Source organism: Arvicanthis niloticus, chromosome X (assembly GCF_011762505.2).
Source record: "Arvicanthis niloticus isolate mArvNil1 chromosome X, mArvNil1.pat.X, whole genome shotgun sequence".
Lineage (NCBI taxonomy): Eukaryota > Metazoa > Chordata > Mammalia > Rodentia > Muridae > Arvicanthis > Arvicanthis niloticus.
This window is the reverse complement of record NC_047679.1, coordinates 24,264,636-24,287,554: the sequence shown is the minus strand read 5'-3', so window position 1 is coordinate 24,287,554 and position 22,919 is coordinate 24,264,636. Positions and strand designations below refer to the sequence as shown.

The 22,919-nt window shown below is 40.9% G+C and overlaps 1 protein-coding gene across 5 annotated transcripts; it reads left to right on the top strand.

Annotated features, from left to right (window-relative positions):
- The first annotated feature begins 5,865 nt into the window (after positions 1-5,865).
- Piga (phosphatidylinositol glycan anchor biosynthesis class A) lies at positions 5,866-20,677 on the top strand. Of its 5 annotated transcripts, none has more exons than XM_034485763.2 (7): positions 5,866-6,096; positions 6,498-6,703; positions 8,987-9,766; positions 14,403-14,535; positions 15,389-15,521; positions 15,660-15,866; positions 18,492-20,677. In XM_034485763.2, exons 3-7 carry the CDS (start codon positions 9,049-9,051, stop codon positions 18,756-18,758), a joined length of 1,458 nt encoding a protein of 485 aa, XP_034341654.1. In that variant the 5' UTR covers positions 5,866-6,096; positions 6,498-6,703; positions 8,987-9,048; the 3' UTR covers positions 18,759-20,677. The 5 variants fall into 5 exon arrangements, with proteins under 5 accessions (XP_034341654.1, XP_076775016.1, XP_076775017.1 ...); XM_034485764.2 differs by having other exon boundaries at positions 5,884-6,096; positions 8,987-9,067; XM_076918900.1 differs by having other exon boundaries at positions 6,096-6,227.
- The last annotated feature ends 2,242 nt before the right edge of the window (positions 20,678-22,919 follow it).

Here is a 22,919-nt window from a genome sequence, read left to right as displayed (position 1 = left end):
CTTTCCTGTCCATAAAAGCAGCATCATAAGGATGATGCTACTAAGTCCTGCTGCCAGCTTGACTTATAGGCTGGCCCCCTGGATTCCAGTGTGCAGTTGCCTTTCTGTGCTGACCCTGGGAAATCTCTTCCCTAGATGCTTGTTTTGGACAAGGGAACCTCTTCCATAGCATTCTTGCTGTAGACCAGTAGTTCTCAACCTTCCAAGTGCTGTGACCTTTAATACAGTCCCTCATGCTGTGGTGAACAGCAACTATAAAATTATTTTCATTGCTACTTGATATTTATAATTTTGCTACTGTTATGAGTGAAAACATGAGTATCTGACATGCAGGATATCTGCTATGTGACCCCCGTGAAAGTGTCCTTCAACTTCCCAAGGAGTCACAATCTACCAATTGAGAACCACTTCTTTAGAGTCTCCTTTTAAATGAATTTGGGTTTTCATAAGATGAAGTCTTCCATGGGTAGTGCTTTGCCCTCAGGTGTCTTTCCTGTTGTCCCAATGAAGAGCAGTTTCTTTTTAATACCATACATATCTTTAACAATTACAGTTGCTTTCTAGGTACCTCCTGGTCTATAAAGTATCAACTCTCCTTGTCAAATTGCACATTTTCATACATTTTTATGCACTTGTTGCTTTCTTTCACTGTGGACCTGGATAAGAGTAGGGAGCAGTAGCCACGCCACAGTCTTAGTCTTATCCCATCTTGAACTCCCCTCTACCAAAGAATTTAGTTGATTACTTTTGAATTCTACCTTACCAGAGTTCTCTGAGTATGAACAGAACACAGCCAAACTCTTTATCCAAAACGTAACGTGAGCTTTCAGCATTAGGTGACATGACAGAGACACAGCTCTGTGCTAACCAATAGCCTATGGAGTTTCCCCTCATTCTTGGCTCAGTTCAAACAGGTTCCTTATCTGTGAAAGAGAAAACAATTTCCGGGTGAAACAGCACAAGGTAGAGCTGGAGTTTCCATTTCAATATAGATTTTCTCAGCATTAGGGTTAAAAGAAGTAAAGTAAAGCGTGAGAAGAATGTAGGACACACCCAAGAGCATGGGTGTGGGCTTCTTTGAGAAGCTTCTCTGTTTTTAATAATAGTCACATAGAGGATTTGGGTGGTTTCGAAGCCAAGAATTTCAAAGGGTTGCTAAGGAACCCAAAAGAGATCACAGGGTGGCTCCCAAATGGCCTGGGTCAGGGTTACAATGACAAGGTGAACTGTAGATGACAGGAATGAAGAACTTCATCTTTACTCTAAACAAGAAAATGTCTAGGGAAAGGAATAGGGCTCCACTTAAGGTCATATGCATGCAGTTTTTAAGCCTGATTTTTTTCTTTTGCTATTTTAACACATAATATCCATATAGGAAAGGGATATTATCTGTGTTAGTAATCTTCACATCATATGTTAATTGTGCTACCAATTCTCTTTTATTTTTTGAGACAGGGTCTTATCAAACTTGAAGGTCATAACCCATACCTAAGTCAAGCCTGGCCATCTGTCCTTAATACGACAATTAAAAGGACCAAAGAAAAAAGTGAAAAATTAGCTGGGCAGGTAGGTGCATGTCTTTAATCTCAGCACTCAGGAGGCAGAGGCAGGCAGATCTCTGTGAGTTCAAGGGCAGCATGGTCTACAAAGTGAGTTCCAGGTCAGCCATGACTACACAGAAAGAAAGAAACCCTGTCTCAAAAAGCAGCAACAAAAAAGTGGAAAGTTAAAAAAGGAGATGTATTCAATGTGCCTACATTCAAGGAAGAGAGACAGACAAAGAGGTTAGCAAACTCCTTAAGTCTGTCTTTATCTTCTGGGTCGTGAGGTGAGCTCAAAGTTTAAATAGAGGGCCCGGGATCTGCACATCTAAGCAGTCCTGGTCAAAGTCTGTTCTTGTTCACTCACCATCATCTGGATTCCAGTCTTGTCTTGTAACGTGGTCTAATAAACTTTCTAGGACAACATAAAATCTCTTTCTGGGAAACAATTTACCCCTCTGGCTGACGCTCTTTGCTTCTCCTAGCTTGAGATTTCTGGAAAAATTTCCATTTCTTTGTTTTCTTTTGGTCCATTATTTTAACAGTCTGATAGTCCAACTGAGAGGCACACGTGTCTCTCTTCAGAGTATTTTCATCTGCCAGGCCAGTTCCGGTTTCAATGTGTCGTTCTGACTGGCCTGGAATTTGCTATGTAGGCTAGCCTCCAATGCACCCCTTTTGCCTTTGCCTCCTCAGTCCTGGGATCTAAAGGTGTGCCACCACACCCGGCTGCGCTGGGATTCTTGGTGCTCAGAAGTTGAAAGGCTTCAAGCAGACTCCTGCTCCTTTCCCTTCTCATTTCCCCCCAAGTCTCTCAGTTTTTCTGTCCTACCTTAGAATTCCCTCTAGGTTAGTCCTGATAAGATTTTTCCTTCTGAAACCTTTGGAGCCACTCCTCCAGGGTCTCGGGACTTCCAATCTTCCAAGCTACCATCAGAATGGTTCATGAGGCTCTGCTGACAGCAAGCATTCTAGGGCTTTCCAAAGGTGTGAAAACCGCCTTTGGTCAAATTTCCCACAGTAATGGTTCCATTTCCAAGCACTAATTTTCTGTATTTGTTATAGTTCTCACTGCTGTGAGAAAATGACAACAGCTACTTAAAGGAAGGGATTGCTTTGGCTCACTGTTTTTTAATGGCATGCAGCTTCAACTTTACCAGTGTGGTGCTTTGTTTTGCTGGTAGCGCTGGGGAACAATGCCAAATCCTTGGGCATGCTAGACACTGCTGAATTATATCCCTCTCCCACTCCATGTTGTAAAATGTTTCATTAATAACTTGTTCACATTTTCTAATTGGCTATTTACTACCAATTGATGTTTATTTTGACATATTTCTCTCAAAACCTTTATCTTGAGTTTTTCCATATTTATTTATTATTTTAATTGCACTTGGAGTGGGTTCATTTTCCCTTGATACATGTCTGTGTTGTCTTTCTTAGTATTACAACTATTCTAATATTTTGGAATTTCACTGAGAGCTATCACAGGCTTCTATTACCTCCATGAGAGTATGTCTGTGAGATATAGACCAAGGCAGCAGTGACAATAGCATACTGAAGATCACTTTGTACTTAGCTCAATTCTGTTAGTTAGGGTCTATCTCTAGATAGGCATCAACTGTTGCAACGAAGCCTTTCAATATCTATTATCAAGTGTGGGGAGGTGAGAGTCAGGCAAGTTATCTGTTGCTGTGTGCTGTGTAACAAACTTCACTAAAACTTTGTATCTTCAGTCAACAATGACTTTCTCAAGATGATGATGAGGAAGAAGAAGAAGGAGGAGGAGGGGAAGGGGAAGGGGAAGAGGAAGAAGAAGAAGAAGAGGAAGAAGAAGAGGAAAAGTCCTGATTCTTTTGGTTGATCAGGATTAACTAGGTGATTATATTGCGCCACACAGCACAGGAAACCATTACATCAAAGTAGAAATCAAAGTAAGCTGGAAAGACCAAAATGAGTCTCCTTCTTCAGTCTTTCTCCATGTGGCCATTGCCATTAAATGTCTTGCATAGGCGTCTTCACATACATAGCCATAGCATAAACATTCATGAAGCATTTGCTGCATCTTAGCAATTGTTGAAGGCCACCAATGTAAACATTTCTCACAAAGCTAGTTCCTGTGCCTAGCCACACATGGATTCTGCCAGTGTTTATTATTCTATAGGAGCTAATGCCAGGTCCACGTCTTACTTCCACTTTTAGTCTTGATCAACAGTTTGCAAGTTTGATTCTGTATCTCTTTGGTTCTTAAAAAATACATACACACAGGAAAATAGACCTTTCTCATTTATATTGTATCTGATTTTTCAATTCGAAGCAGAGCAAGGAAGAGTTTCGCAAAATAATGATTGAAAAAAGTATCATTTTTTGCTGGAAATCTGGGTCAGCATCAAGTACAACTTCAGCAATATTTCTTAAGCATTTGACCAGTTTGCTCTAATTCTTACTAACAATGCCAGTGTTCTGGCTATATCTTTTCCCTATCTCTTCCTTCCTTCCTTCCTTCCTTCCTTCCTTCCTTCCTTCCTTCCTTCCTTCCTTCCTTCCTTTCTTTTTTGGTTTTTTTCGAGACAGGGTTTCTTTGTGTAGCCCTGGCTATCCTGGAACTCACTCTGTAGACCAGGCTGGCCTCCAACTCAGAAATCCACCTGCCTCTGCCTCCCAAGTGCTGGGATTAAAGGCGTGCGCCACCACCGCCTGGCCTCCCTATCTCTTTCTTGTATAATTACACAAAAATATCTACTGAACAGGCAGAATCTGCCTCTGTATCTTTAGTCGTTTTTTTCTTGAAAGGATCTTCTTGCTCTCAACTTGTATGGATACAGCCTACTTCTTTTTTCATAAATGATGGTAGATAGAAATATTCTTTTCTCTTCAGCCTTTTTCCACACATTTTTCTTACGGCACTTAGCAATTCCTTTTCTCATAGACAGTTTCATATGTTTCAATTTCATCTTGCTTTACAAATAGTACTCTTACTAAATTTTCTCTTTGTATACTTTGCATATAGATAGCCAGCTTGCACTACATGTGTGATGCTTCCCACTCTAAAATTATCCAAGGAAGCTTATTTACATATTCATTTGCAAAGAACAAAATTTCAAGGGAAGATGCTGTCTCCATTTATTTGACATCTTTTTTTTTAGGCCATTTGCTAGTACAGCTGGCATTGGCTGCCTTCATACTTTATAATCAGAACATCCTGCACATCAATATTTTAGTCAAATTCTAGTGGCTTCCAAGAACGTTCTCTAAAGCAGCGGTTCTTAACCTTCCTAATGCTGTGACCCTTTAATTCAGCTCCTCATGGTGTGATGATCCACAATCATAAAGCTATTTTCATTGCTACTTCATAACTGTAATTTTGGTAAGGTTATGAACACTTCATATACAGGATACCTCAAAGGGGTGGGGACATACAGGTTCAGAGTCTTTGCTCTAACAGCATTTTTTGGGGTCGTTCAGGCAGAACATTAAAATTCAAATCGTCCTCAGATTTATCTCTTAACAACTCTTTCTTTCTTTCTTTTTATTTATTTATTTTTTTATGTTACAGAAAGAGCCAAGGGCCAGCCTCGGGCTCTTCCAGACCACAAATTTCTTTTAAGTTGTAGAAAATACCCTTAACTTTAGTACAAGATTCAAATGGATGCCAGTCATAGTGATGGTGCTGTTCTTTAGAAAAGAGTTTATTCTAGAAAGAGCATAATGGCCGTGCTGGGAAAACTGCAAGTACCAACTGTAAAGAGCAGGTGTCTATTAGAACAATCGCATAGTTTCTGTCTTCTTGGCCAAGCACAATCTGGCTCCAGACCTGAAGACAGTTTTGGCTGAGGACTGCAAAAGCTTGAGCGGGAGCATTTCAGGTTATATCTAAGATCCTCCTCCCCGCCGCCACACCCTCCCACTCCCACTGTAGAGTTGTAAAACAAAATACAAAATCTGAACTTTTAAAAGAAAAGTCCTCAGTCTTTGGGACATGCACAGACATGTAGATCTAAGATTCAAAGTTCATAGTTTAGTTTTGACTTGCTGTGATTTTTCTTTATTTGTGTACTTTTATTCATTGCATTTAGCAATCCTGCCAGAATAACAGGAAGCAACGTGGTTGGTTCCACTAGAAAGAAAACGCCCTGACCCTGGTTTCCCCGCCCTCTCCCTATCCCCGCCCTCTCCCTCTCTCCGCCCTTTTCCTCTCCCCGCCCTCTCTCTAATCCCCGCCCTCTCCCTATCCCCCGCCCCGGAAGGAGGCGGGGAGAGAGCGGGCTTCCTGAAAAGAGACGCTGTAACTAGGCAACGAGGGCACTTACGCCCGGGACCTTCCGCAGCTCTTAAGAGACGTGCTCCTGCGCTCGCTGACGCTACAAACCCGCGCTAGAGAGTTGGGGATGACTGGGCGTCTCTCTTCCACGTGAATTCAGAACCTCTGTGCGATTGGCTACCATGGGGGCGCGGCGCTCAGGTCGCGGACGCTTCTGACTGGTGCTTTGGAGCAGCGGGGCGGGACTCTACTAACAGCCGCGGGAGGTCCGGACAGTGGCGGCCATGGGACTTGAGGGTAAGTACGCGTCTCGGCTGTCCTTCCCAACGTTCTCAGTCCCTTCTGAACGGGGTAGTGCGGCTCTCATAGGAGCGTGGCAGGCTGTGGAGGAGGTAAAGCCTACTCTATCTGAGGCCCGGAAGTCGAGTGTGAGTGTCTCCGTAATCAAATGGGGCTGAGGGTGCCTTGAGGGTTGGAGCTGGTTCCTAGGCTGAGTTTGGTAGAGCGAGGGACTGGACTCTTAGGACGTTTTTCCGACTCCCTTTGGGTCTAGCCAGGTCTTACCTCATCCTGGGGTGGTGACTGATGGACCCGGGCTGACCCTCTTTGGCTCTAGTGTACCCGAGCTACCTCTCAGAAAGTCGTGCGGGTGAACTGCCTTGGGAGTGGATTAAAGTGTACTTCTCTTGATTTCTCAGCCCTGTCCGAGCCCCGTCTAAGGATCCCCGGGAGCTTCTACTAATAACGGAGTTAACTGGCCCATGATTGAGAATTTTGAGGACTTCTTGACTTTGTCATTTACGTGGCTTGGGTAGGAACGTTGTACCGATCACTTAGCATGTATCGCTCAAGAGAGAATTGACTAGATTTACAGCCTTTCTTCACTTATAGAAGCCAAGATTCAGTGAGTATGCAATATGTTGAGCTTTTACACACTAGAGATTTTAGATATAATAAATAACCTGATGGCAGGCAGACTCAGAACATTAGAGGTTGGTGATGGATTTTCAAATAACTTCATATGGTTCATTATTTCGGTTCTCCTTATCATTCACTCCTTAAAACTAAATAGGACTAAAGGTCCAGATTGAGATGACAAATCACAGTAGAACAGTTAGTCGCTGAAAAGTATTATCTTGAGGCTTTGCTTTCCCCTTTTGCAAACTTGACATTTTCTTGCTTTCATTATTTGTTTACTTACTGGTTGTAAATTTGATCTTCCCTCTTCTTTTTTTTTTCCAGTTTTTGAGTCAGTGTGCCCCCATGTAGCCTAGTTTCAGCTGTCCTGGAACCCTCAATTCTCTGTCTCCCAAGCACATGTTCCTTTCCTGCCTCCTCACTCTGTATTTCTGAGACTGTTTTAAATGTAGATGATTTTGTTGGAGGAAATTGACACATAGAGTTGCAGGAGAGACCGGAAACTCAAAGAGTTTAGGATAGTAATTCTTATTGAGTTCTTTGTAGCCTGTAGATCTCAACTAAGGTGGATTTTTTTCTTTTACCAGATCTCCAAAGCGGTGGCATTTCAGGTCTAAGCATCTATAGAACAGAAAATTGAATGAGAATTTCATATCAGCATAGCTTTAGGGAACTCCTAAAGGAAACATGTCCTAGCCTTAGATGTAGGAAAGAGCCCACACATAGAGCCCGTATCCGGTTCCGTTTCCTTTCAGAGTCTACACTGAAAGGGCACTCATAGGGGAAGGGCCTACATAATTAAAAGAAGGGTTCTAAAAAGAGAAGGGAGCAGTATAACTATCCTTGAATAAGGAAGGAGAAACCGGATTGTCTGCAGGGTGAGCTCTAGGTCACACTTGAAGAGGGTGTTCTTAAAAAGAAAGTTCTAGTTTCAGGTACATTTTAATGAAAACCACAAGGCTAATGCCAGCAGAACCTTATGGGATGTACTGGGTAACTAGCTAAGCTGTGCAGCCATAATCAACAGTTTCTGCGAAGAACCAGATGGTAAATATTTTAGGCTCCATGGGTCATCTGATCTCTTTCAAAGCCACTCTGCCATTGTAGCATAGAAGGAGCCATTCACGTAAGTGAATGGGTAAGCCAGGTTCTTGCAAAAAAAATTTGTTCATAAAAATAGACAATGTGCCAGTATAATTAGATTTCACATCCTCGCCTGTTTTAGTATCCTTTTCTGCCTCACAACCCAGAACAAAAGGCAGTGCTATAAAGCAACAGCCTTTTTGCTATTTTTCATGACTCTGGAATCTGCTAGACTTAGCTAGTGAGTACTTTTATGAGTCTTTTCAAGAGTTGCTGTAGAAGGCTGCATTTAGCTAGTCTGGCTAGAAATTGGGTGCAGGTAAGAATGTAGAGGTGGCTGGGTCCCCACCTCTCTCCATGTAGCTTGTAAGCCCTTTCTTCTCTCATCGTTTCCCCGTGTCCTTCTGACCCAGTAGCTGCAGGACCTATGTGATAATTCCAGAAGTAAAAGCCATCGAACCTTTCATAGGCCGAGGTCAAAGATTTGCATGTTCCTCTTACCATGTCCTGTGGCTGACATGGTCCAAATACAAGGACGATTCCTAGGTGCGGGTGTTGCACACCTGTAATCTCAGCCCTCAGGAGGCAGAGTTCTGTTGAGTTCAAGGTCAGCATGAGCTATAAGCTAAAACTTGGTTTAAAAATTATGTTGTAAGAGATAGTCACCAATAGCCTGGCACATTGTGTTCTCTCTAACTTCTTCAAGCTTTAGACTTTGCATTTATACTGTATAATTGATACCTTGTTTAGGCCTGTCAACTAGACTGTGGTCACACATAGTAAAGCTCTCAGTCTGTGTAGTGTTGAATATATAATGATTTAATAGGTGATAAAGCTTAATAAGTTGATAAAAGTGATAAGAGAAGAAGGGAAATATATGGGTAGATGTTTAATTGTTGGAAAGAGTTAGTTTTGCAGCAAACCATCATGTACTATGGCATAACGTTTAAAATGTACCAATTCCCCAGCTCAGTTAACACATTGCAGGACATCATTTTTTGTCCTATTGTCATCACCATGCTAAGCAAATAACTGTGGTCAAATGAATACATTTATAGTATGCTTTGCTTTTATTTCTAAGGGAAAAGATTTAAAAATATGCCTTAACATTAAAACTATTTCCAGCAGAATTTGAGATATGAAATGAGATTAGGTTTTGAGCTAATGTCCTGCTTTTCTCTTTCAGGTGACAGAAGACACATTTCTTAACTGGCTTGCTCTGAGAACTGATGCCTGAACCACCTCAGCATGGCCAGTAGAAGAGGAGGTGGGCAAAGCCAGCCTCCTTCAGTGTCGCCTTCCCCGGGTAGCTCTGAAAGTCTTTCTACAGATAGGACCTGCACCCATAATATATGCATGGTGTCTGACTTTTTCTACCCAAACATGGGAGGTGTGGAAAGCCACATTTACCAGCTCTCTCAGTGCCTCATTGAGAGGGGCCACAAGGTCATAACTGTCACCCATGCTTATGGAAATCGAAAGGGCATCCGTTACCTCACCAATGGCCTCAAAGTTTACTATTTGCCTCTGAGAGTCATGTACAACCAATCTACAGCCACGACTCTCTTTCACAGTCTGCCATTGCTCAGGTACATATTCGTTCGGGAGAGAATTACGATAATCCATTCCCACAGTTCTTTCTCTGCCATGGCCCATGATGCTCTCTTCCACGCCAAGACAATGGGGCTTCAGACAGTCTTCACAGACCATTCCCTTTTTGGATTTGCTGATGTCAGCTCGGTGCTTACAAACAAGCTTCTAACTGTGTCTCTTTGTGACACAAACCACATCATTTGTGTCTCTTACACTAGTAAGGAGAACACTGTACTCAGAGCAGCACTGAATCCTGAAATAGTGTCCGTCATTCCTAACGCTGTAGATCCTACTGACTTCACTCCAGAACCATTTAGGAGGCATGATAGTGTAATAACTGTTGTTGTTGTCAGCAGACTTGTTTACAGAAAAGGTAATGACATAGTAGCTCTATTTGCATTGACAGCTTTTTTAATTACTTGTCAGAAACTGTTTAATACTTGTATGTTATGATTGCTTGTCTTTTCATTCTGTATGGTGGCTTTATAATGACTGGTAACTCATGCAAGGGAAAGTCAGATAATCAGTTTATACATCTAAGAAGAGAAATGGATAGAGTGGCTATAAATGCTGCCCAGCCTTTGATGTTGTAATGGTTACCAAACAAGAGAAAGGCATTGACCAGATGTCCTCCAATCAGATCTTTGTAAGAATTAAGAGATCGCTGTGCAGGTAAGAATGTACGGTGTGGCTTTTTCTTTTTAGGTCGCAGAAGTAATGGCTTCTTATTGCAGGTGTTTGCAAAGCTCACCTAACACATCTGTGACGATTTCATTCAGAGATGGCCCTAATGATTATTTTCATGGGTGACTTCTTGTCTTTCGTGCACCTGTACACAGTGTTCGCAAGCAGTGGGCCTTTTGGGCCCATGGCTATCTTTTGGCTTGCTGGTTTTATCTACTCATATGTAAGGCATTAATATCAGCAGTCAAGTGACCAAAGAAAGGAATAGGTGGCCCAGAGTCAAAACCTGGCTTATCACTGATCTAGGACAGGTTACTCCATAGCTGTGTGTCAGTTTTTTATTTGTTTAGGTCAGAACTGGAACTTTGTGAAGGTTCAGAGACAGCTCTTACAAAGATCTTTGCCTAGATTATACTCCACCCCAGTCCGCCTTTATCCCTCAGGAGTATTTTGTTCTCATTGCTGGCTTTCACGTTTCTGTGGCCCTAATGCTCTCCACTGTAGCGTTTACGTTTATTATACATTTGAAACAATCTGCTTATTAACATCGAAATGGTTTCCCGGATGCTAGTTGAAAAGCTGCCCAATAATCTGAGCTATCATATGAAGTTGGGGGTCAGTAAGAAATATGACATACTCCCCTTAACTATTTGACTTTTAAACACTTGAGCACCTGCTGAGTTGTCGAGAGCTTGGTTTAGAGCTATGGGACTCAGGATTAGCTCACTGAGTCTGCCTGTGTCATCTTGCATGGTCACCTTCACAGAGCATACCATTGCCACTCTGGGTCTCCTTTAAAAGGGTAGGAGTGGGGCTAAAGTGGTGGAAACAACAGTGCTGGATTTTTAATTTGCTTTCAGTTTTACTCCAGTTTAGATCACCTGTCATCTGACAAGGACTTTTTCCCCCTGACATTCATTTATTGGCTTTCCAAGCTATTTAGTTTTCATAGAAACTTGTCAGCTTATGCACTGTTTAACTTAATTATTCAATATAGTCATAAGGAAAATGGGCATCCAATGAATTTGTGCAGAAATGCCAGCAGGCTGTGCTGTGCCACATGGCAGTATATTCAGGAGCCGACAGTGGCCAGTATAGGTGGAGGGTGTAAGTAAATAAGTAAGTGGAGGTTGGTTAGAAAACTTGACCTCAGTTACATTTTCTGGGGTGAAGGAAATCATGTCTTCGAATTTAATCAAGATGATAGGAATGGAATTCTGTATTTTAAGCCCCTACTGGGATATTGGTAGTGTATTTATTATAGCTTTATAATTTTGCCCAACTTATTTTTTAATTAGCTAGCTTACCCTGGTGAGATAAATGAGAAAGAATGATAGGCGTGTGTGACTGTAGATGAGTACATTGACTCATACAAAGGGTAAACTTGCTCCTTAACTCATCTCATGTGTTTTAACTGTCAGAGCTAGCATCAAAGTTAGGGCCTTTCCTCTTTTCTTCTTTTGCCTGTCTTTCTTCCCTCCCTCCCTCCCCCCCTCTCTTTCTCTCTCTTTCTTTCTTTCTTTCTTTCTTTCTTTCTTTCTTTCTTTCTTTCTTTCTTTTTCTTTCATTTTCTCAAGGCAGGGTTTCTCTGTGTAGTCCTGGCTGTCTTGGAACTCACTCTGTAGACCAGGCTGGCCTTGAACTTAAAAAGCTCCACCTGCCTCTGCCTCCCGAGTGCTGGGATTAAAGGTGTGCACCACCACTGCCTGGTCCTTTCTGTTTTCAGCTCAATAACTCACCAGGTAATCTACTGAGCCTTCTCCATAGGCCAGGTACCCTGCAAAATGTGACACGAGGAGGAATGGCCACATATATGGCCCAAATGTGACTAGTTATATTAATGGTCTATTCCTTCTTAATAGGGTAATTCCCTTGGGAGATGTTCAATTGGATCAGATTTGTGAGGCCCATTGAAGTAGATTAAGAGGATGAAGCTGTGTTCTCCTTGTCCAGCTTTCGTAGAGAAAAGGCTGGCTTCTGATCCTTCTTCCTTCCATGTAGTCGGGGCTTCCCACTGTTCTCTGTGGGTACAGGCACCCCCAGATACTTGCTGTAGTGGTAATGACAACTTAACATTTGTATTCTGCAGTTGCTAAAGCCTGTGCATGGTACAGTACCTCATTTGCCCCAACAACTGTAGGGTAGATGTTACCTGCATGTAACAGACAAAGAAACAGTCTCAGAGAGGGTAAGTAACTCGCCCAAGGTTACACAGTAAGTAACAGATCCCAGAGTTCATTCAGCTCTTGAGTTAAGGTCCCCCTGTGTCCCTACTCTCAGTCTGGCTATTGGTATCCTAGAACAGATCTGAACATTCTTTAGAATGTGGTGAAGGCTGTGCATTAAAGTCAGTTTGATTCACAGGTGGTTTTTGTCTGGTTTATGTAATGTGATTGGCAGTATTTGTGTGTGTCGTGTTTTGTGTTAGAGTCTTTTTTTAGTAAGCTTGTTGGCTTTGTATTTTATAGTAAGGAGAGAAAACCTGCTGTATTACTAGAATATATAATAACTCGTCGATGGTACTGAGTGGCTTTGTTTCGTATAAGGTTTTTGTCGGGATTAAATGACCTTTTAATCCTGACAAAAAAATGCATTTGAAGTAGATTATAAATGAACTAAGAGTTCAATAAATGTAGCTATGATAATTGCTTCATTTCTTTTTGTATGAAGAGTAGACACTAGATGTTTTCCTTTAAAGGAGGAAAAGGGGGAAATGTAGGAAGCTAAATATTAAGTGGCACTAAGCCAGCTCCTGGTTATCCAGTCAATGGCAAGCCTTCCTCATTCAGAAAACATAGGTCTGAATATATTTTTGGTGTATGTAATTGATAATCTGTTAGTGACTGTACAAAGTGGTAAAATTCTGAGCGGCTTCCAGAGACATGGGCCACTTTCGAAGCTCACAATAGCCAAAGCTAAGTTTCTTATTAAGGAAAGAATCATTGGAAGAAATGATTTTGTTATGGTTTATCTTGTCAGAAGCTTAAAGCAGAAAATGTTCCAAAAGAAGTCATATACACAGAACGGGTATTCTTGTCTGTATGTTCAGTATCTCAAAGTAAAGAATAAAGGAATTTCCTTTACTTGGAGCATAGGTAGAATTTATGAAATGTACTTCTTTGAATATCTAGTGGTCACTTCAAAGAATCAGGGGATGACCATCCTGTGAGTACATACTGAGGCCGGAAGGAGGTGAAGTGCCCAAGCGTTTGCTGGGTAGTGTGGTTGAGTAATGGCCTAACACCACATCTAGCATTCTTGTAGCTAGATAAAGAACACTGAATGGAAAGCTCTAGGGATTTGTTTTTATCTACACTTTGCACGCAAAATGAAAGAAGATGTGGGTGTGTGATCTATAAATCCAGATGAACTGGTATTCTCCCACCATGTCTTGTAATTGGTTTGCCTATGGTGAGGAAGATTGATGGGGATAAAATGTAGTTTGTGCCCATATGCAAATATACATGTGTGTGTTTTTTTTAATGGAATAAACCCAGCTCAGTAGATTATTTCATGTTTACTTTTGAGTATATGGGTTGTAATTGTTGATGAACTAAATTCCCCAATAGTGTCAGCACTGCTGTGGCTTTGAATAGCTACTCTTTAAACCAGCAGGGTTTGACTTCCTCTATTACTTTATGTCCCCTGAGACTGTACTTATGTGTTGTATGCAAACCATTTTCTTTAAAAAAAAAAAAAAAAGAACGAGATATAGCCTTAGGTCTATGGACTATAATGACCTTACAGTCTAGGCCCCGACACCTTCATTTACTGCTGTTCATTGTGAAATTCTCTATCAAGTGCCTTCGAAACAAAATGAGGGCAGTAGTTAAGACTGTTGCTTAGCCCTTTCCTGTTGCAGGAAGTGGAATCATAGACCTGTTGGTTTTTATAGATGGAGACCTTGGACCTTAGGTATACATGTCTCTGCATTTACAAGGCCATAATGAGAGGGTGGGGTGGTTTTAAAAACTACAAAAAGAGCTGTGGGGGAGACCTAGATTTCTAATCAGCTCTGTGTTTTGGAGAAGCCATGTTAATTAATATCATTTTCTCAAGTAGGCTGTATGAACAAGTGAATAACTTAAAGGCTGCAAAGTTGAAACAGGATTGTTCATGATTTGGGTATGTGGCAGTAGCCGTGCATGTCAGAACCTGTGTCTCCAAGTGTTATACTTGGGAACCGATGGCAGTTAGTAAGTGATTTTCCGCTTATGGCTAGTGATAGTTGATAGTGAAAACAAGTGGATTTTCAGGGTCTCTGATGAGTTTTGTTTTTTAATGTTAGATATTAATATTTCTAATATTCAATCTTATAATTTCAGGGACTGATTTGCTTAGTGGTATAATACCTGAACTCTGTCAGAAATACCAAGAATTACATTTCCTAATTGGAGGAGAGGGACCAAAGAGAATCATTTTGGAAGAAGTACGGGAAAGATACCAACTACATGACAGGTATTCATTGCTTCCAAGTCGTGGGTGTAAAAATGGCAGTTGTTTGTTTGCTTTTACTACATGCCTGACTTAGGTATGTGCCTGCTTCTGTTTATAATAAGAGGCATACAAAAATAAGGCATGTTTTTGAGAGTTTTTGTCAAATAAGGAAGCTCACAGAATACACAGCTGTTGTCCGTTAGCTGAATATTGACTTAGGGGCGATTGTTGGAGCCCTGATGAAAGGCACAGGGTGGAGGGAGGACTTTGGTTAGAAATGGTTGCAGGTTTCCAAGTCATCTTACATTGTGACATAAGTGTCATGATCCACTCATATAAATTGCTGTGCACATGCAGGTTTGGACATCTCTTTTCCTCCATAATTTCTCTAACACACAATGTGTGTATATGTGAAGTGCTAATTTTAAAAGGGTTCTTTTCCCATTTAGAAACAACTCTTTTAGCACTTAATTCGAAAGTGTTATTAATATGTCCATTAGCTGGTCATGTTGGTTTATACCTTTAATCCCTGCACTCAGGAGGCAGAGGCAGATGGATCTTTCTGAGTTCACGAACAGCCAGAGCTACATGGAGAAACCCTGTCACAAAACAAAACAGAAACTTAATGTACTATCCGTTAAACACAAACTGGTTTTGGAGAAGTTGAAATTGCATCATATGAGCTGTAACACAACATGGTTTCTAAAGTTGTTTCTATTACATTGGAGTCTGACCATATCTAAGCTTTTGAGGTGGACATTATTAGTTCCAGTAAGAGTGATACAAATAACAGACTTGACTTAGAAATTAAATTTCTTTTATGGAATGACTTTTTTTTTTTACTCCCTTCTTTCTCTCTCATTGCAAAAATTAGGGTGCAACTTTTGGGAGCTTTAGAACACAAGGATGTTAGAAATGTCTTAGTTCAAGGACATATTTTTCTTAACACCTCCCTCACTGAAGCATTCTGCATGGCAATCGTGGAAGCCGCCAGTTGTGGTTTGCAGGTAAAACACTTTAAGGGCTTCTCTTGTGGGGTTCTGTGTTTGTCTTCTATTGCAAACTAATGTACGTTTTAGCTTGGTCTTTCGCTTTTCCGGAGAAATGAGTCTGGTGGATCACATGTTCTCTCTGGTCTTTTTAAGGTCGTCAGCACAAAGGTTGGTGGGATTCCCGAAGTCCTTCCAGAAAGTCTTATTATTTTATGTGAGCCTTCAGTAAAATCTTTATGTGAAGGTCTGGAAAAAGCCATTTCCCAAGTGAAGTCGGGGACATTGCCAGCTCCAGAAAATATCCACAATGTAGTGAAGACTTTCTACACCTGGCGGAATGTGGCAGAGAGAACTGAAAAAGTACGTCACATGTCAGGAAACAAATTATCCAAATTCCTTGGTGCTTTGTGTGTGCATTTGCTTTCTCTTGTAGACAAGCTTGCCTTTTGCGTTTTGGTTTAAGTGTATGAGTCCTTCCAAATGAAAGTAATGATTTCTGCATCAGGTTTGATGCATATGCTTGGCTAATTTTTTACATATATTACTGCCCCTGGACTCTGAAGATAGTAACAACGCAGTCTAGTCTCATTAAACTCTTTGTAAAGAAGTTGCAAAGGTTTCTAGAAGTTGCAGCAGTTAGAAGCAGAAAAGAGCAGTAAAACATTGTGGTGGAGCTTTTATAATTAATTCTACAGCACGTGGGGTCTCTTAGCAAATGATGGGTGAACGCAGTGCCTTCTTAAGTTGTGAATGTTGAATTAAGAATGCTTCCTGAAACTCTAGTAGCCCTTTTCCTGATGATTGATGTTCTGCCAGAAAGGATTTTCATAACTTTAGGTTGATTGACACTATATTAGAATTTAAAATATATGTGAAAAAAAAAAAGAACAAATGGTCACCGGTAAGAAAGCAGCTACAGGGAGTTTCCAAGAACACATACAGGCTTGATAGACCTCTTAGAGAGGAAGCTTGTGGGAAATGTACTTGATTCTGGCCTCAGGTAACACTTATTCTACTCCATTTCATCTATTAGGTCCCGCTTGTTCTTCATGTTACCACATGCCACGCTGAAGGAACTAACTCACTTTCTTAGTATGTAGAAATTCTGTAGCAGAAAGATAGCTGAGCAGAGCATGGAGAGGTCATAGTTTAGACTTGGGTTTTATATTATTGGTGTTAAATATGGTGGAGCAGTGGGTTTCCAGCCTGGAGAATCTTTCTTGGTTTGAGATACAAATTATTATATGTGCAATCTCTTTCTAAAACTGGATATATTGTATATGTTTTGTTAACATAGGAGTTATTGAAAACAGACATAATTTTGACTGAAGGTGTATATCAACTTATGAAAATAGCTACCTTTTTTTCCTAGAAGTTGGGCTGAGTACCAGTTACCCGTGGGGGAGCAGGTCAGAATCACATGGCTAGCCTCTTCAGACTACATTCTCCATCTTTGGTCCCCTTAACCTCCCCAACCACTCCTTAAATTTTGACTTGTCCCTTGTGGAACAGAAATGCAGTTTGGATTATGGTTGGCAGGAATATTTGGCCAGACAGGTTTTTTTGGTGATCTTAGACTCCACCCTGATTTGGAGTCATAGCTCTGTAAGTGGTGTTTCGACTTTGTCATCTTAGAAACCTCCAAAGACTGAGCTGTCTGGAAGTAACTCAGGAAAGAGTTGTGGTGCCAATTTACCTATCAATGTTAAGGGAGTGAATAAGCAGTTTTGTAATATTTTTTCTTGTAGTTACCCTTTGACATAATAGTAAAGCATGTTATATGTTTTAGAATCTCTGCTAATTCAAAGTTCACATTTGAAAAAAAGAAAGGAGGGAAGGGAAAAATTTAACAAGACATGATGATTTGCACTGAGAAGACTAAGGCAGGAGGATGATCATGAGTTCCAGGCCAAACTAGTCTGTACAGTGAGTTCCAGGCTAGTTCTATGCTGCCTTATCTCAAAAGGCCACACAGACAGAAAAAAAGTAAATCCTCATTTATAATAGTCATGTTCCCTCTGTAGTGGTAAATGATTTTCTTACTTAAGATAATAAATTAATTGACCTCAAGTAAAGATGAACAAACAGGTTGTTTTGTCTTTTAACTCGAGGACATTTTGATCCTTTTCAGCTCCTTCTAGTTTGACTGGGTTACTTAGAAAAGTAAATAGGAAAATTGTAATCTCAGCACTCTGGAGGCAGGTGACAAAATGCAGCTGAAGGCCGTCCTCGGCTGTCTAGTGAATTTGAGGTCAAAAAAAGGCTAAGAGTTCTTGCTATAAGCGTACTTTTTTTTTTTCCAGTTACAACCTCAGCGTCAAAATCATTCTGATTAAAGTGTTTATACTTAAAGTGTCACTAGGGTTGAAGAACTAGATTAACATACACCACACCTTTTGAAGGCCACTGAGCCCCAGAAGAGTTTACACTGACCATTGTGACTTTGTCGAATTTACCAGGAGACAGTTCACATGTGTATTGTTTCCAGGATGTGGGATCCATGGGGTTGCTCAAAGCTAGGCACCGACTCCCTGTTCTTAGCACACTGTGCTTTATCTTTCCCTACTCTGCTGCTCAGCATCTGCTCTGTCTTCCTGCTTGGAGTGTAGAAGCTGCTTCTCTGTAGTGTCACCGTCCAGTGTGGCGATTGTCTGGGTGCCATTTGCTAGCCGTTTATGCGAGCTTTCTACAGCCAGTCAAGGCATTGGCCCAACTCAACAGTGTGCCTACTGAACAAGCCTTCAGGCCTTAGAGGACTTTGGTTTTCCAGTAGTCAGATGACTGTCACCTGTTCTATGGGTCACTCGTTTAGCCTTTAGCCCAGAATTAAGTGAGTAGTAAGCATTGTTCTCAATAACAATAACCATGGGTGATTTGTCTCTACCCATGTTTGCCAGTTGCTTCTGGTCAGTGTGGGTCACAGGTCACCCTTTGTTACAGGCCTGTGGTGGCTCGGCATGCTCATTGTTTCCTTGTCTCTTCCAGGTGTATGAGCGTGTGTCGAAGGAAACCGTGTTGCCAATGCACAAAAGATTGGACAGGCTCATCTCTCATTGTGGCCCAGTGACAGGCTACATTTTTGCTTTGCTGGCTGTGCTCAGCTATCTCTTCCTCATTTTCCTGCAATGGATGACTCCAGACTCTATCATTGATGTTGCAATAGATGCTACTGGGCCAAGGAGAGCCTGGACTCATCAATGGCCTCGTGATAAGAAAAGAGATGAGAATGATAAGGTATCCCAAAGCAGGTAGAAGCAAGCCCAAGTTAACAAGTCCTATCAGATACTTGCAATAGTCTTGTTAGCATTTGAAAATAATTTTGCTCGTTTGTTTTTTGGGTTTTAGAGTTGGTTTTGTAAATTATGCTACCTCCGTATCATTCATATTTGTTTTTGAAAAAAGATAAACACTTATGCAATTCCTGAGTGTGGGAACTCCTTGCACTTCTTTAAAATTGAAGGGATAATGGTTTAGCCACTCAGGTAGGACATTTTTCAGATTACTGAGATCCCTCTAGCAGAGATGTTTTAACACTACATTTTGGGAGCCTTGGGTGCTGAAAGGCCAAATGTTTCTGGATCTTTTTTGGCCAGTTTTTAACGTTATACCATTAATTCACATTTACCAGATGTTTACAAGCTTTCTTTAGGGAGGTACAACAGTTATGGGAACTGTTTGAAGCCAAGGTCATGTATCCTTTTCTGGACATGGAAGTCATGTTCCTAGACACTTACTGGGTCCAATAAAGTGATACATGTAGTCTGTTTTCTTGAGCAAGACCATCTATTGGTTGCCAGAATGTTTGAACACCTGCTATGTATGAAAGTTACCTAGATGGTTCCTGAGACTAAGGACTAGTTAACAAGAAGTGGTAAAACAGCCAACATGCCAAAATACTCAAGCTACTGAATGACAGGAAATCATCAATGGCATACACCAAGTACCTCTCTGAACCTGTTTTATGTATATGCATTATCTTAGGAAGAGCCCTTGTCTTTCTCCCTTTCCTCCTTCTTCCTCCCTCTCCCTCTTCCCCTCCCCCTCCCTCCCTCCCTCCCTCCCTGTCTCCTTCTCTCTTTTTCTCTCTGTGTCTCTCTGTCTCTGTGTGTGTGTGTGTGTGTGTGTGTGTGTGTCTGTCTGTCTGTCTGTCTGTCTGTCTGTCTGTCTGTCTGTGTAAAGGGCTCTTGTCCTTGTGAAGAGATGTTACTTTTTACGTTCTATGGATTGACCGATACCACTGTTGATGCTCCTGCTGGCCAACCTTCTGCTTTTGTAGTGCACTGTTTAGTCCCCCATAAATGCCTTTATGGTTTCTAAGCAGAGCAGAAGAGGTGTGCCATCTCAAAACCAGCTGCTATTCTTGTCCTCTATGGAAGTCCCTTCCTGTCACTTGGTCTAGCTGATCTCTGATAAGTATTGCCAGTGTATGGAAAGGCTTTTCTCCAGGATGGTTTATTTATAGCATATTAATTCTGAAAATTATCAGAGCTTGCAGGCTCTTTGTGGGTGGAATTTCTCAATCGTAATTACTGTTATCCAGAGCCATGGGTTTTTAAATCCCAAATTATATGTGATATGTATTATTAATCCTTTGAACTCTTTCGCATGGGTTTGTTTGGGAAAGGACTAAAGTAAAAGCACTGAGGCCCTTGTGGGTGTTCGATTCTCTCAGTATTGTGATTCTGTACAGGATTTTCTAACGACATTTGCAAAACTTTTTGAAGAGTATCTTAACATGCCTATTACTTGGTTGCCACTGGTAAAAAAGAGATATATTTGTGTTTGGTTTCTATGGAAACACAAATGGTAGAGAGTAATTTTTAAAATAGAGAAGTTAGGGCTTCTTTTATTGGAGAAAAATGACCTTGTCCAAACGGTTCAGTCTTATTTGAATCTTTATGCGCTGAGACAGGCGTACAGATAACAGTGCCAATATCCACGGTAGACTGAGGCATGTGTAACACTTGGTTGTATTATTCTACACTATTATTTCTTCTTTTATGTTTGCTTCTAGTGTTTATCAAAATCATAAATAAATATTTCAATTGTTGTTTATTTAAGATGAAAGAATTGAAAATTAATTTGCTCTTGTGGGTAAATATGTAATTTATGAATTAAAATTGTTTTCCATTTTTGAACAAGTAAAAATAAAGTTTGTCTGACAGAAACCATTTTCAGGCTTCGTGGATACCTTAATCGTCAACGTTGCACTGGTCAGTATATGGAAACACTGTTCCACCATGCTACTCATAATTATATGAAAATGAAGTGAACATGGCTGAGGAATTTATTGGAAAGACACTGTATTGCTTCTGATGTTACAGTCACATACATGAGACCAGTCTGCTAAGACATGCTCATGTCCAATAAGAAAGATGAGAAGGCTGTTTTAATAGTCTTAGTTCAGTCTTGGTTTGTCTTATTTTGTGGACAGGATATTACTTACTATTGGAACAACCCCTCCTCCACCTTTTCTGGGTGGATCTAATGTGTTGCTTGGTCTATTAGTAAAAGAGGAAGTGTCCTTTGTCTGATGTACCACTCTGTCATCTTTTATTTCTAGAATATATGCTCTTTTGTATTCTTGAAATAGCAAGTTCAATTGCACCTTTGTTTCCTGGTTCTAATAAGCCCTTGTTTCTCGCTGCCAGTCATCACAGAAGGCAAATGAATGCATCCACACACTATTGTGTGGGGGAACTACGTAATTACACTTTTTATGTTGCCAGCTGTCTTAAGAGATATTTGAGGGCTGGAGAGATGGCTCAGTGGTTAAGAATACCGACTGCTCTTCCAGAGGTCTTCAGTTCAATTCCCAGCAACCACATGGTGGCTCACAATCATCTAATGGGATCCGATGCCCTCTTCTGGTGTGTCCAAAGAGAGTGGCAGTGTATTCACATACACTCAATCAATCAATCAGTCAATAAATAAATAAATATTTTTTAAGATGCTTGAATTTTCACTTTACATAACAAAGCTTAGCGATCCCCACTTGTGGGAAGCAGTTATTTTCATTCATATTCAGATTTGTCTTACAAAAGAAGATAGTTTGATCTTTATTTAAAGTACTTTTATATTTTAAAAGTTTGTATGGATGAGTGGTTTGCCTTCATGTGTGTTTGTGCAACACTTGCATACATGGTGTCTGGGTAGTCCTTAAGAGAGGGTATTGGATGTGGAACTAGACTTACAGATGGTTGTGAACCACCATGTGGGTGCTCGGAACTGAAGCCAGGTCCTCTGCAGGGGTAGCCAGTGCTTTTAACTTTTGAGCCACCCCTTAGGCTTCCAGATGACTTGGTCTAAAATGAGAATATTCTGTGGCTGGATAATGGGAGTGGGTGGTATGAATGCATACTTGTCTGCATGTATGTATAGAGGCTGACAACGCCTGGTCTCATTCCACAAGTGTCCACTTAAGAGTAGAATTTTTTTTTATATCACGGAGTCTTTGACAGATAGAATTCAGAGGCATTTTCAATCTGTCTATATTTGACCATTTCATACATTTATATAATGAATTTTAGTTATTTTCCAGCCCCTTATTACCCTCTCGTTTCCCCTCCTTTCCCATTGAAAGCCTTCTTGCCAAGTCTTCCTCCTTTCCTGTGTGTGTGTGTGTGTGTGTGTGTGTGTGTGTGTGTGTGTGTGTGTGTGTGTGTGTAAAACCCTCGGAGTTTAACTACATTTGTTTGTTAAGTATATGGGTGGCTGGGTGGATATTTATTGGAATGCACACAGTTTATCATTGGTTACAGCACTGGACAAAGTGACGTCCTTCCCCCAGCAAGTGGGGGACTGCCAAATGTTCCTCAGGGAAGTGTTCATCCTCCTGAGCCCCTCCCACCTTGAGAATAGCATGTAGATGGGCTTTTCTCAGTTGTCACCTCAACTACATCTGAAATTAACTAAAATCCACATGGCCGGCCCCACCCGTGAGGGATTTTTTTCTTCATTAAATCATCTAAAGTGAGTAGTCCCACTTTTAATCCAGGTCTTTAAAATGGAAGGATCCACCTCTAATCTGGGCCACACCTTCTGCTAGCAGCCTATATAAAGGAAATGGAGGAAGGAAGCTTGCTATTTGCTTGCTTGTTCTTGCTCTTGCTAGCAAGTCCATTTCTTCACTGGCATTAAAGCCTATGTCTTAAGAATTCCAGCATATACTGAAGAATAACCGAGATATCCAATCTCAGGGACTGAATGACTACTTGGTTCTTGGACTTTCCATTGGTAGATCAGCACTGTTGGGCTAGCCTGTAAGACATTTCAATAAATCCTCTTTTTAATATATGGAGAGACTCATTCTACAAGTCTGTTCCTCTAAGGAACCTTGACTAATACACTCGTACTTCCAGTAGATTTTACAAATGTGGAGAAACCACATACAAATAAGAATAAAAGATAAAA